At 40.9% G+C, this 14,248-nt stretch overlaps 1 protein-coding gene across 1 annotated transcript; it reads left to right on the top strand.

The window, feature by feature from the left end:
- The first annotated feature begins 756 nt into the window (after window positions 1-756).
- On the top strand, window positions 757-1,176 carry LOC102261697 (60S ribosomal protein L29-like). The gene has a single exon (XM_014546944.1). The coding sequence runs from the start codon at window positions 757-759 to the stop codon at window positions 1,174-1,176; it is 420 nt and encodes a 139-aa protein (XP_014402430.1).
- The last annotated feature ends 13,072 nt before the right edge of the window (window positions 1,177-14,248 follow it).

The following is a 14,248-nucleotide window of genomic DNA, read 5'->3' on the forward strand; positions in this document are numbered from 1 at the left end:
CAGCCTGCCAAAAACTGAATACTCTCCCCAAATCTAATGAACATAAAGATTGGTGAGGGGGTGGGGGTGAAGAAGAAATATGGCTACTCCTGCAGAAAGTTTTGCTTCACCCGCTCATACACAGTCTGATTTCAGGGACTTCCCAATACCCAAGGAGTGCAAAAAAGCTGGTATGGATGAAAAATGTTGTTACAACAATAGCTGAAATCCTCAATAGCTTCCTCGGAGTCAGCTGCTGGAGTATTTGGCTACAGGTTATCAGACAGCTGTTGAGGCAAGGGATGCCAATATCCCACTAAGAGGGAACTTGCTCAGCCTGTTCTCACTGGCATGGTCCACCACACCCGCAGTGGAGCTGTAATAAGGAAGGTAATCTAGGTCCCATGTCTGTAGGAAGGGGGAGAAGGGGCACAAACATCCTTTTCTGGACAACTTTGGAAGATGTCCAGGCCAGGCTTTGAGCTTAGATTTCTCCCAGGATTATCTGGGGTCTCTGATTGGGGGGCGGGGAGGAAGTGGGCTTTTTTAGAGGGTCATAAAAGACCACTGTATTTAAATTGTTCCATGGAAAACATGTGTCCTGGCTCTTCTAGGCCCAGGTACTTCAGGAGCCACAGGACTTGGTGAAGATATGGCCAAGTCCAAGAACCACACCATATACAACCAGTCCCCAAAATGGCACAGAACAGCATCAAGAAACCCTGATCACAAAGATATGACTTTCTTAAGGGGGTTTTCCCTAAGTTCCTAAGGAACATGTGCTTTGCCAAGAATCACAACAAGAAGAACCTGGAGAAGATGCAGGCCAAAAATGCCAAGGCCATGAGCGCATATGCCAAGGCTATCAAGACCCTCAGAAAGCCCAAGGAGTTCAAGCCCAAGACCCCAAAGGATGGCTATCACAAGCTCAGTCAACTTGCCTACATCACTCATCCCAAGCTTGGGAAACATGCTCATGCCCACATTGCCAAGGGTCTCAGGCTCTGCTGGCCAAAGTCCAAGGCCAAGATTCAAACCAGGCCTCAGGCTGCAGCTACAGCTCAGGCTCAAGCTCTGGCTCCCAAAGTTGCCCATGCACCCATGAAAGCTGCACAGTGGAGGCCTCTGTCTGCCAATGTGAGGGCCAAAGGATTGGTGGGACCCCTAGGCTGCTGCTATTTTTACAAACAAATCTGAGGCAGGTTCTGTCAAAAAACATAAAACAAAACATCCTAAAGAGTAATCTTACTGAAGTCAGAATTAAGTGACTGTTAGGTCAGAATTTTTTGAAATGAGAGGGTGGGTAGTCAGTGGTTGGAATCAGTGAGGTGTAGCCAGAATTTGAAAGTAAGCAGGGAGTCTCACTGTAAATTGGAACCAAGTGTAGCCCGTTTAAATGCTAGGTCCTCATTCTTGGAAGCATAAACACTTGAGGGCCTTCCATGTGTTTTTTTTTTCTTCCTGTTCCCATACTGTGCTTAGCTGCTTACAGAGAATCCAAGGCACATTCTGGGACATCTTACCTTTTTTTCTAGGGATTGAATCCCCCAGAACCCTCAAATTGAGCTCCAAGAGCTCTGATTTCAGGGACTTCCCAATACCCAAGGAGTGCAAAGAAATGGAGAATGAAACTTTAAGCCAAGAGTAATATTTTCTCTCATTATGATTGAAATGTGGAATATGTTCAGGGTGAGAACACAAATAGAACCAAATGACTTTGTCCATCTGAACAGGTCCCTAAATATCTCATTGTATGAAGTGAAGAACCCTATGTAATCTTTTTTGTGTTCCCTATCATGGCAGTGAGTAAGAAAGCAGTTCTGAGAACCCAAGCCTGTGACTCCCTATTCACAAAAACTTCAGACATGAAGGCCAACTCCATGCAAGGAGTATAAGGTCTTATAAAATATAAACCCTAACAATCTCTGAAATCTTACCCCTTATCACATCTGTAGTTCCCCAAACAGTGGCTGGCACATGGTGAGTACTCAGTACAAAGGTATGAAAGATAAAGTCTTCCAGCTGGATAATACCTTATCTTTGAAGGACCATCATCCAAGGCTATAAAGCCTTTTCTCACATCCCTCTCTTTCCCAGATATAAGTTACTATTATTTACTTCTATAATAGCAGCCATGAGACTTATACAAGAACTATAACATTCCATTCTGAATTCCCAGAACCTAGCATAGTCCCAGGTATTCAGGGCATACACAATCAATATTGAATGCACAAGTTAATGAATGAATAACCAAGAAGCTCAAGTACATGGATATGTAGTGCCTTAATAAGAGCATTTTGTAGAACCAAGACAAGACAAAAATTAAATATAAAAATTTTATCCCTTGCTATCTTCAAAAATCCTCCCACAAATTCTGTTACATGAATCCTTTTTTGCTTGGTCTTGCATTGAGTATCTATAGCTATATATAAAGTGAACGCCTGGTGAGTGGGTGGATGGTGGTGTTCACTCATGTAGTGAAATGTGAATATGTCAGAATCAGAGAAAATAGCAAGAAAGATGTTTATGCAAAGCTATCAGTTCTCATGGCTGTTTTTTAAATCTGAGATGGTGCCAAGATGGTTCAAACTTAATATTCACATCCATTTTATCACGTCAAATATGATCATTAGTGTTTGAACGGTGGTTATTTCCTGGCTGATAATAGCCATCGGGGTACTCACATTCCCATATGCCCGGGACTGATACAATTCAGATAGTCTGGAAAACAGTGGGAGGAAGGAAGCAATTAAAAATGAAGGGGAAGCTGGGGGCAGGGAATAGGCACCAATTTTATTCCATCCAAGAATATCCCTATACCTATTCTTCTGAAAGTTATGGGTGGGGACAGAAATGCTATTTTTAAAATAATTTTATATCCTCCAGTTGGCATGCTGTCTTGCCCATAGAATAAGTGTCAGGAAGCCCTAAGGGTGGGCATTAGTATTTAAAATAAGCTCAGGCTGTAGACCGGAAAAAAACAGGAAGAAATTAGTTCTAGGATACTGTGGTTGTGGAGAAAGCTGAAAAAGTGGACAGTGATAAAAGTATAAATTCAGTGTCCCAAGCAATATTTTATAAACCATTACTTACTAACCCCACCAGCACCCTAAGCAACACTTCACTGCCACCAGCAATATCTTTACTATGTAGGATGGGGGTGAGGAGTAATTGGGTGGGAGAGAGGCCTGCCATTAGCATTCTGAGCACTGCAGTGGCTTCTTGGGCAAGAGCATCATCACCCAGAAAAGCAGAGGGAAATAATGTGTTTGTCAATAATTTGCGAACACTGAGGATCCAAAGTAAAGAGGCTTTGACTGCATTCTTAATTTTAGGACTAGTTTGTTGCAAAACCTGACAGATGGTTTACTACATTCCTGTCCTGATCTTTCTGATCATTCAGCTAGATTAGATTGCCCAACCTTCCCCCATCTCCAGTTCGGTGGGGGTGGGGGTGGCGAGTTCTAGCCAAAGGAATGGTCAGAATTGATTGAGGCCATTTTCTAAAACCAGCTCATAATCCACTGTTTCTTTTCTCATTTGTAGCCTGAATGGAGAAGAATCTGAGCCTCTGAAAGGGGGAGGGCCCCCAAACTAGATAGGGTCTGGGTCCTTATATGATTTACTCATAAGGTGGCCTACCAAACTCAACCCTTCCCTCCCCACCAGTCATTCCATGAAGCCACTGGGGTTTGGAAGTTTATTCCTTACAGTAGAGATACAGCTGCTGCCTCCAAACTTTTCATAATCATGACTCAAACAGTCTCACATACTATGTCCTCCCATGTTCTCTGTCACTCTCAGGAGCACCCTCTTGACATGTCCCCTCCCATTTGGGGCATGCAAGCAAACTGTTCATTCAGAAGTCAAAAACTTACTTGTGGCTAGAATAGTAATGACATTTAAACAGCCAAGAAATGGACAGAGCAATTTTGGGAATAAATGCATAAAGAATTGAGGGGACATGATAAGCAATGCCTTTAGCCAGGGCATTCTTTCCTCATTGATGCACACATGTAATTTCTCTTAAAGTTCCAGGTCCACATGCATGTAGCCTTCCCCAGAGTTTCTGGAATATCTTGGACTTAACTAGTAGACTAGTGGGGCAATTCAAGCAGCTTTGGGCTCTCAATTTAAAGCTGGGTAGTTGATGTGAGGCTTCTAAACAAATAAATAGTCAAATAATGGCTCTCTGTGTATCTGGAGTGTAGTCATGGGAAACTGGAATTTGGATAGACACTGGGGGACACATAAAACTGAGATGCTGGTGAGCAAAGTATTTCCTCAAGGTCCTGTTGCATATTTGAATCTTATTCTAGCTGCACAGACTTCTTATTTATCCAAGTGATACATTAGGACGCAGTGCTCCAGGCTAGGGCAAGCATAACCTCTCCTGAATGATGACTCCCCCTCATGCATTCTGCCCTCTACTTACTCACAGTCTGACTTTCTGTTGCCTCTACCCAAACTTAGAAAGGAAGTTCTTTCTTCAGCAAAGATGATCCCCTGGCTCACTGCATTTCCTTAATTTTCTACTGCCCCTGTGACACTTAGGCCACATAATAAATATAAAAAGAAAAGTTCATTTAAGAGCAGAACTACTTATAATTACAGAGTGAAGAAATAGATGTATATGCCCAAGCAGTTGCAGGAACCAGAATGCTGAGCTTCAGCAACCCACCGAGTTGCCTGCCATTTGACTGGGACAGAGGAAAAGGGGTTCTGTCTACTCATCATTGCCTGGGGCAGCCAGTGAACAGTTGGGGACAGAAGAACAAATTGTTGGTGCTTCTTCCCTGTCTGATAGCCAGCGAGATTCTTTTGAGTGTCCTGAATGACCCAGTCAACAGAGCACCATGGTCAGGGTCAGCAATTGCTAAGCCATGACTATGACCTATACCTATTCCCTTTATTGATGTATTTTCTTGAACTTGCTTTTGGATTAAAAACTTCCCTTCCCCCATACACACACTTCTAGACTATTGCTTTTTTTAGCAAGTTTCCTGTCAGCTACTTTTCTCTCCATCTCGAAGGTACCCTAGATAATGGTGCTCCCCAATGGAGGAAAGATCCCCAAGTTTCAATTTGGGAAAAAAAATTCCCAAGAAAATGATTCATCATCAGTTACATTATTGTTCACAAATACATTCACTTCCTTGTAGGACTCCCACCTATTGATGTTAAGATCAGCTGTGTGATATGGTTGAGGTAAAGAAATGTGAGCAAACATGATGTAGGCTACCACCTATCAGAAGCTTTAGGAGGCACCGTGAGACTCTTCCGGTTCTTTAGCTTCTGTTTTCTGACATGAAGGTAGTACATCACATACTGACAATTATTCCTTAGCCTAGGTCCAGGGATAAGAAACATGGAGCAGAGGCAAATGAAATCAAGCAGAGACACAGCATCTGCAGCCACTAATATAAAATGTAGCCTGTTGTAAGTGACTAAAATTTTGGGAATTTTGTGGATGCAGCAAAGCTGACTAATATACTCTCTGATCTGGAACATGAGGAATGAATTTTGTGAATGAAAGATATAATTTATTGGGTTAAACCCCTATAAGGGGGGTTTGTTGTTTATTGTAACTGTTCAATAATTACCTTCACATAACAATCCCCTCACCCTTTTAACAGCCTAGCACACTCATTAGCCCCTGAAATGGAAGAATTATGATGAGGTAGAGGGGGAAAAGCCTAAATACTCAAGCTGGGTAAGATTAAAAGCGACTGGCTTGAAATTTCTCCAAAAAACTGGTGCAGTGGTAAACATCCACCACCCCCATCTACTGTAAGTCATTACATTACAGGTAGAGTGTGGTACTTTAGTGTTTATCTTTGTAATAGCAATAGAAATCAACTTGGCTTTTCTTTTTTATCTTTACCTTATTTTACTCACAGATTTGCTAGGTACTGTTTCTTAGCAACAAGATTTTGGAAGGAACGTGATTCTTTTAAGCTGGCACTGCAACCTGAGCATGCTCTTTCCGATGACCTCTATATTTCCTAAGAGGCTTCTTAGATTCTGTATTTCTCACTCAAACCCTTTTTCTTCTCTCTCCATGACTCAAGCATATGCCAACCTTTCTGCCTGCTTTTCTCTAGCCTCTGCTTTTAATTAGACCTAGGATTTCTTATTCTAGCTGTGTTAATTTTATTTTTTGGTATCTGCTTTGGTCAGCTTACTCCATTTTATCTCCCTCCTGGTTATGTATCCATATTAACACTAACTTGTACCACTGCAGTATTGGGAGACAGTTCTCCATGAAGCCTGTGTTCCTGCACATATTGTAAGCTGAAGCACTGACAACATTTTGTTTTAAACTATCTTTTCAAGGGTGTGTATAGCAAACAGCCTTTGAAAATAGAGATAGTGCTTTTCACCAGAGAAAAGGGCAAGTTTGTTTTCTGTCCAGTATAATAAAGGTAATGTCTTTAGAGTAAATAATGGTTGGGTTTGTTTGTGGCCCACCATAAAAGAATGGAGTTTCCTACACTCAGGTTCCTCAGCTGTGACAAAAACCAGCTGTGTCACTCCACAGCATGTGTCACCCTCAGGGGGGTTAGAAAACACAGGGAACTAGCACAAACATCTCATTCTACCTGCTGTGCTATAATAAAGTCCTTTGTCTCTGATCCAGGAGTCTCATGTCTTCTGCCAGCATCCATAACACTATGGCAGGCCAACTTTTTTAGCTTGCAAGCTGAGCAAAATCTTGGACCCTTTAGAGTGTTTGACTTGTACCACTTCCCGTATGATTACAATTTAAATTATAATATATAGTTTATCATAAATTAATATCTTTAAGTTTATATATATGTGTGTGTGTGTGTGTGTGTGTGTGTGTGTAGGATGCCTCTTTATTTAAAAAAAATTGTAAAACAATGCATCCACAACACACACAAATACAATTATCATTGTATTCCTGATTTGTTTAGTGTAGTTCCTTGCTCTTATAAAAGGTTTGTTGAATGATCGAATAAATTGAAAGCTGGTGAAACAATTATATGTTATTTATTATAGAATTATCAACCCATGTATACCTCTAATTACTACTGAAAGTCAACATTGACTTCATGTCTTCAAAATAGCAATCCAAATCTTGTTGCTATCTCCCAGAAGTGGATGAATTCGTTTTATTAAGAGTGTATGGAGGCATCTCATCTCTACCTGTCAAGAATCAAGTTGTGGCTTTGTCCTTCTCAGTGAATGTTTTTGACCCTCTAGTCCCCTAGTCCTGACCCTCTAGTCCTCTAGCCCTGACTGTACTATCATGTATAGCACCATAAATATTAGTTCTTGAGTACCTTCTTCAACATTTTTTTGAGTGCCTATTCTTTGTAAGAAAATACTAGGCCTTTGGGATTTAAACATGTAAATAGGCAAATTAAATTCAAAAACAGTAAATGATATTATACAATTAAAAATTCTGCAGAATCCAGAGAGGCACAACCAATTCAAAAGACAGAATGAGACCACTAAGCCAAAGGACTGGGATAGGGGTATGTATTAACCAATATGTATAGTCCAACCTAATTTGGGGGCCTCATCTATTTTTATTTTACTTTTAGTTTCTTAGCCCTTGATTTTACCATATGGGTGCAATCACTCATTTCTATTTTCTCTATCCTGACATCCTACTTCACTTTCCTATCAGAAGTTCTTGCTCCTATACATTCTTGATTTAATTATTCCACACAGAATGTCATTCTTACACCTTACTTTCCTTTTCTGCTCTTTTTTCCTTGGTGCTGACCACAGAGGGTCACCCTGTTTGGTTCTAGTTCAGTCTGGGGCAGGCATCTGTGTTTCTAAAGTCCCTTGCTATGTGTTCTAATGTGCAGGCATGTTTGAGGACACTTGTTGTAGGATTTTCTACAACTCCAACAATTCTAAATTGAAAGAGATTATGCATACCCGTCAGCACATACTCATATCTGATTTTCCCCCAGTTAGTTTCTCTTCTTAGCCAACCCTTCTCTCCACCCACTCTGCATTTTGACTTTATGAAGAATAGAATAACCCTGGCTAGGACTGTGTTGTTCTGATTTAAGAGTTAACAATGTAGTTCCAGAGATAGAACTAGAATCTGATGTTTCTATCAGTAGGACTTGCATGAAGTCTTACAAGGTGTAGAAAACCACGAGCAGGATTTAGTGCTAACCTCTGTCCATCCTATATCCAGTGGAGAAGAAGAGGGAGAGGGAGAGGGAAGGAGAAAAGTTGCAGCTTTCCACCTCTCCTGGTAGACTAGCACACACAGAAAGTAGAGAAAAGACTGGGAGTTGCCATGGCAGCTTAAAGCTCCCCACAGACACCAAGACCATCCTGGTTCAGCCATTGGAAGAAGAATACCTTTCTTAGCAAGTCTCAGCAGATACTGTGGTAGCCTCATGAACTAGGGGTGTACCCCTGCTCCAGAGAGAGTCAAAGAGATGGGCCCTCTTTATTTATGCAGCAAGCAGCCCATTTCTACTGAGTATGACCAGGCCAGGATGCCTAAACACAAGAAACCCACTAACTCCTTAAAAATATGTAACTATAAATCAGCCACATTCTTACATTTGAAACATTTTAACATGTTAATCAAGCAACTGAATTATAATCATGTTGCAGCAATCAAATTTATATGCAAGTCTTTTAGTCTTGCAGCAAATTTAGGAGAAAATCCAAAAACTAGAGGAGGTATCATTATCTACCTTGAAATTTATTTGAGTATCCAGGCACCCTTAAAAGCATTGCCTTGAAGATGCTTTCTAATTCAAATTGGTGAATATTGAGTAGGCTGAGTGTGTCCAGGGATCCCCATTTTTATGTCCTGGTAACCTGAGACATGGGGGGCTGCTGTTTAATCAGTTGATCAACTAACTGTCTATTTGATTCATTAATTCATAAAACATTTATTGATTGGTTATTATGTGCTAAGGACCATGTTATGTGGTAAGGATATAGAGTGAAATAATTTTATAAATTACTATCTTAGGGAGCTTTTGATATAGACAGGTAGTTGCAGTTTCAAAACATCGTGATAGGTGTTATAATCAGCAGAGAAGTATGTGCATGTATAAAGAAGTGTAGGTATGTATAAAGGAACAAATAACCCTGCTGTGCTGGGGTAAGGAGAGATTGGAGTCCAGGGAAAAGATATGGTATCTCAGCTCAGTTTTGGAAGACAGTAAGCATTTATCAGCTGCAAAATGTTAGGGAAAGTATGCAAGCAGCAGAGATTACACAAGCTAAAGATGTATAAAGCTATGTGCTGCAAATGGTACATATAGTGCATAATACATGTGCAGCAGAGCTGCTGGTGAGAAAGAGACAAGAAAGAGTCAGAGGTCAAATCAAGGGGGCTTTTGGCCCCCATACTAAAGAGTTGGGACATTATTCTGCATATGACAGGGAGCTTTTAAAACCAAAGACTGCTTTGATCAAGTCCTCTGTGTGTGTGTACATGTGTGTGTTTCAGAAACTTTTCAAACACTGGGAGTGGTGGTTATCCAGGTGCTCTGGTATGTTTGCATACAGGGAGACAAGTTAAGAGGTCATAGGTGACACATTCATGACATATATCAGTCCTTGGGGTTAGAGATGTGAGAATATATTTCTGAGAATTCACATGACAAGATGACTGTGAAGGTAGGGATGAGGAAAGAAAAGGTTTTTTTGTTTTTTTTATCATCTGGCTTTGGTACTTGGGTGAAGTTGTTCACCCAAACAGGGAACATGGTGGGTTGGAGATGATGAATCAGTCTTGAATGGGGCAAGTTTGAAGTGCCTGTGGAATATCTAGAGAAAGATGTGTGATGGATAGCTCTATACACAGAGAATAATAGAGTTTATGATACAAATTTGGGCCTTGTGATTAGAGATAATGTAGTAGGTCAAATTTTCCAGGAATATATTAAAGGATTAAATACAACATCCTAAATTGGGTTGCTCAAGCTTTAGTGTGTATATAGGTCACTTGTTAAAATATAAGTTTTGATTCAGTAGATCTGGGGTGGGCCTGATAGTCATCATTTCTAAGTAGCTGTATGCAGACCACATTTTGAGTAGCAAGATTCCAGAAAATACTAGTGTTGGAAGACAGGCAGATGATGAATGCAAAAAGAACTGAGTAGAGGAAGTAAAAAATGTAAGGAAAAAAAAGGAGTATTGTCTTAGAATCCAAGAAAGACAGTCTTATGAGAAAGAAAATGTTCAACAAAGTCAAAGACTGCTGACAAATAGAGTTAAGAACAAACTGTTAAATGTCAAATGAAATCAGCAATTAAAGGTAATTTTGAACTTGGACAGGACAGTTTTTGTATCATGAAGGGAACAGAAGCCAATTGTAGTGGAGAGCTAAGTAAATGATAGGTGAGGCAATAGATAGCAAGTATGGACTGGTTTTTGTAAAAAAACAAAACCTTGGCTGTTACAGCAAAGAGACAAATTGGGTGACAATTTAGGAAGGGCAAAGCTTAAACATGACTCATCATTTTTAAGATAATAAAGACATGCCATTTTTGGTAAGCCAAATAATGCTCTCCCTCAAAATATTCACTTCCTAATGCCCCAGACTTTTGAATTACCTTAAATAGCAAAAGGGACTTTGTGAATCTTAAATTAAGGATCTTGAGGTGGAGAGATTATCCTGGATTAGGTAGGTGGGCCCAGTGTTATCACAAGGGTTACAAAAGGAGGCAGAAAAGTCAAAGCCAGAGAAGGAAGTGTGACAACTGAGGTGGGAGTGATACTTCTGCTGGCTTTGCTATGAACATGGGAATGTGGGTAGATCCTGGTTAAAATCCCCAAAGAGTTCTCTTGTCCTCACCCATGCTCTCTCTTGCTCCATGAGCCACACTTGCCCATTCATTCTCCCATTTGCTCTCCATGGCCATAGGACCTTAAGTGGTAATAGACTGTGGCTGGGAACCCAAGCTAAACTAGCCAGATTTGGACTGGATTGAATTTACTATGGGGCAGAAACATGGGCAATGGCTTTTATTCTGGCTCTGCTGAAGACAAGATTGTATTTCTTTTATGGCGAGACAGACAGAGATGGGACCTTGGAGAACCCCCTTAATTTTACATAGTCAATGAAGCTTTCCATGAAACCCCATCTTCCTGTGGGGGCCGCAGGAAATCCTTTTCCTTGTGGAATTCCACTTCCACCAATAACAGTATCATATGTAGAGTGTCCAGATGTTACCAGAGACAAATGTGTCTCATCTTCCCCCATTGCCAGTGGGAGTAAGGTCCTTGTGATGTTCTGAGAAAAGGAATTTTCTGAGACTCACCCAAGAGGATGCAATATTTTCATGGAATTACATCCTGGATTTCTAAAGTCCCATTTCTCTTGTTCCAGTCATAGAAGAAGTGTAGCTGGAGCTTCAGTAAGAGCTAAAATCAGAGCCGGTGTCCAGAATTTCCATTCCATGTTGGAGCACGGTCCAACATAGCAACAGGCTAGGTGTAGTCCATTAGTCCACTGTGTGTGTATGGGTCCACATGGCTGTGGGCCACACAGGAGAATGCCAGGAAGCCAAGTGTGAGCCATGAACCACGTGTTCCAAGAGTGTGAACTTCTTCATTCAGGGGATTATATATCCCAAATTTCGAGTGTTTGCAGTGGCCATGCCCATTCTGGCCAACCATCTCTGTCCCCAAGTATGATTGACAGACAAGTATCTTCCCGATGTCATCCCAACTTTATTGGGCATGTGTCTAGCTTTCCTTTGTTGAATCTCTCCCCCAGTGTTTGGATGCAAGGAACATGCCTACAATGTCTGGCCTTTCCTTTGTCCTTTACTATTATTAATAACTAGCTAATTAAAATGTTATCACAGACAGACTGGAGGAATGCAGTGGTGTTGCCTCTCCTACTTGTTTTAAGGGATTTCAGGAAAGTGTTTTACTTGAATAGGATGTGGTAGCTGCTGCAATTTAACTAAATACAGAACCTGACTCCCCTAAATAATCTCCACTTTAGGCTGAGCTCTGTTGGGTAGAGGGGAAATTGACCAGTGGGAGGATCCTGGGATTTCTTGGACTGTTTCTCCTCTGAAGGTTTCTATGCTGAAACCAAAGTTGAGAGAAAATATTGTCTCTTAGCCCCTTCTGTTTCCACCTCATCTTACAGCCTCTCAGCCTGAATCTACATTATTTCTCACCAGTTTCGTGTTAATATAGTGGTGGTGTTTTTGCAGCTTCCCTGACCCTGCCAAGCCTCTAACCCCACCGGGTACTGGAACTGCAGGAAACCACTCTGGGCCTCCTGGTTTCCATGGAGACCCTACTTGAAGTCCTAGGCTGCTCCCAAACCAGGGGAAATCTAAACCTGAACATTTGTATTTAAATGAGGGAAATTGGGGGGAGGGCCTGCTGGTGTTCAAGAACTCAAACAAGGGAATCTAAAAATGTCATTACTCAGTCGCCTCCTGCTCACAGGAGAAATCTAAGAGACAATAGGCAGCAAGGGACAGAGGGCTGTTTAAGAAATATCTTTTAAAGACTCATGTTTGATTTCAGGTTGTAAGGGCCAGAACTACTCAGGAAACTGGGAGCCCCCTGTCCTTGTGGGGAGTTCCTGGCTGATAATGATACACAGTTTCATTTCCAAGAAGCAAGGGAGAGTTTTCACTTCCCCAGAGTCTAAAGCAGTGGTTCTCAACCTTCCTAATGCCGTACCCTTTAATACAGTTCCTCATGTTTTGATGACCCCCAATTTCATTGTTACAAATTGTACATAATTAAAGCATAGTGATTAATCACAAAACAACATGCAATTATATACGTTTTCCGATGGTCTTAGGCAACCCCTGTGAAAGGGTCATTCGACCCCCCCAAAGGGGTCGCGACCCACAGGTTGAGAACCGCTGGTAAAGACGTAAAGATTCCCTGCTGATGGAAGAGGGGCCACATCTGTATCTCTCATTCTCCACCCTTCCTCTCCCTACAAAGCTTTGGGCTCTGGATTAGCTGCTATTTAGTGGCTGAATCCCTAGCAAAAGGTTGGGAGAGGAGGAGGAGGTGATAGCTGGGCAGAATATATGGGAAGATTGAATTGCACAAGAGTTCAGATGATGTCAGCTTGAATAAGGGTCTGACCTACTGAATGTTAAATGTGGCTGAATGATGAATCCTCAGAGGGGATTGATGGCAGAAAGCTCTAAGAAAGGACCGTGTGCATCTTTAAAATATTAAGCAGGTGGTTTTGCTGATCTCTGGCTGCAACTCCCAGGGCACTGGTGGAATCTCAGCTTTCTGCTATAATCACTTGAACATTACTTACTGCCCTAGATAACCGTGGGTCACGTGCAGTTTGCACCGTAAAGGGAAATGTTTCAAAAAAGAAAAAGCCATTTTAAGCTATCAGAGTGCCTGCTGGTCTTACAAAAAGAAACCAATTCAATTTAATACACACCTTCTGAGGTCTACTATGAGCCAAGTGTGTGCAAAATGAATGAGATGGTCTTTGCCTTCAAGGGGCATGCACTCTGACTGGGATGGCAGATATACTCACAAATGACCAACAGTGCCAGACAGCAGTTAATGAGTACCACGGATAGGTCCAAGGAAGGTGGAATTCATTCTAATACAGAACAGAAAGAACGGTTTAAGGACACATATGTAATACCTTAATCAATAAAGAAAAAAATAATTTAAAAAATAAAATCAATAAATAAAAATTTTTTAAAAATTAAATAAAACTGTTTATATTAGATACCTCTGAGATCTAGCCTTTTTATAATAGACACAGAAGAAAGAAGTATAGGGAAAACTTCTGTAGGAATATAATAGAAAAATAAGTTTTACAAATTGCCTGTTATAAGATGCCAATTCTGTAAAATTGTCAAGTGACATAGAAAGCTATTTTTTTTTCTTTCTGATGACTATTCTATTGCTGTGATTGATAGGGGACTGCATATTGGTTCTACCTTGGCCTCTATTCCCTTTTTACTACTCACTAAACCACAATATGTTGATATTAGAGATTCAAATTTTCATGGTTTCATTCTTAAATATACCCAGAGGCTAGAATTGTGAGAAAGAATGCTTTAAAAAAGTACATGGGTTCAGGTTGAATAAGAACTATGTGAGCATGAAGGATATCAAGAAATGTTTCTACTTGAGGCAGGACTGAAATGCAGGAGGTATTTGTGCCCATCGGAACTTCTTTGCAGAGTCATGGTATGCAAAAATGAAGAGATGAGTAACAGCATCGCAAATGATGAAGAAATTTTTGAAATACTTATCACATGTGGTCTGAGTTTAATGCATGTTT

Source organism: Myotis brandtii, unplaced genomic scaffold (genome assembly GCF_000412655.1).
Source record: "Myotis brandtii unplaced genomic scaffold, ASM41265v1 scaffold46, whole genome shotgun sequence".
Classification (NCBI taxonomy): Eukaryota; Metazoa; Chordata; class Mammalia; order Chiroptera; family Vespertilionidae; genus Myotis; species Myotis brandtii.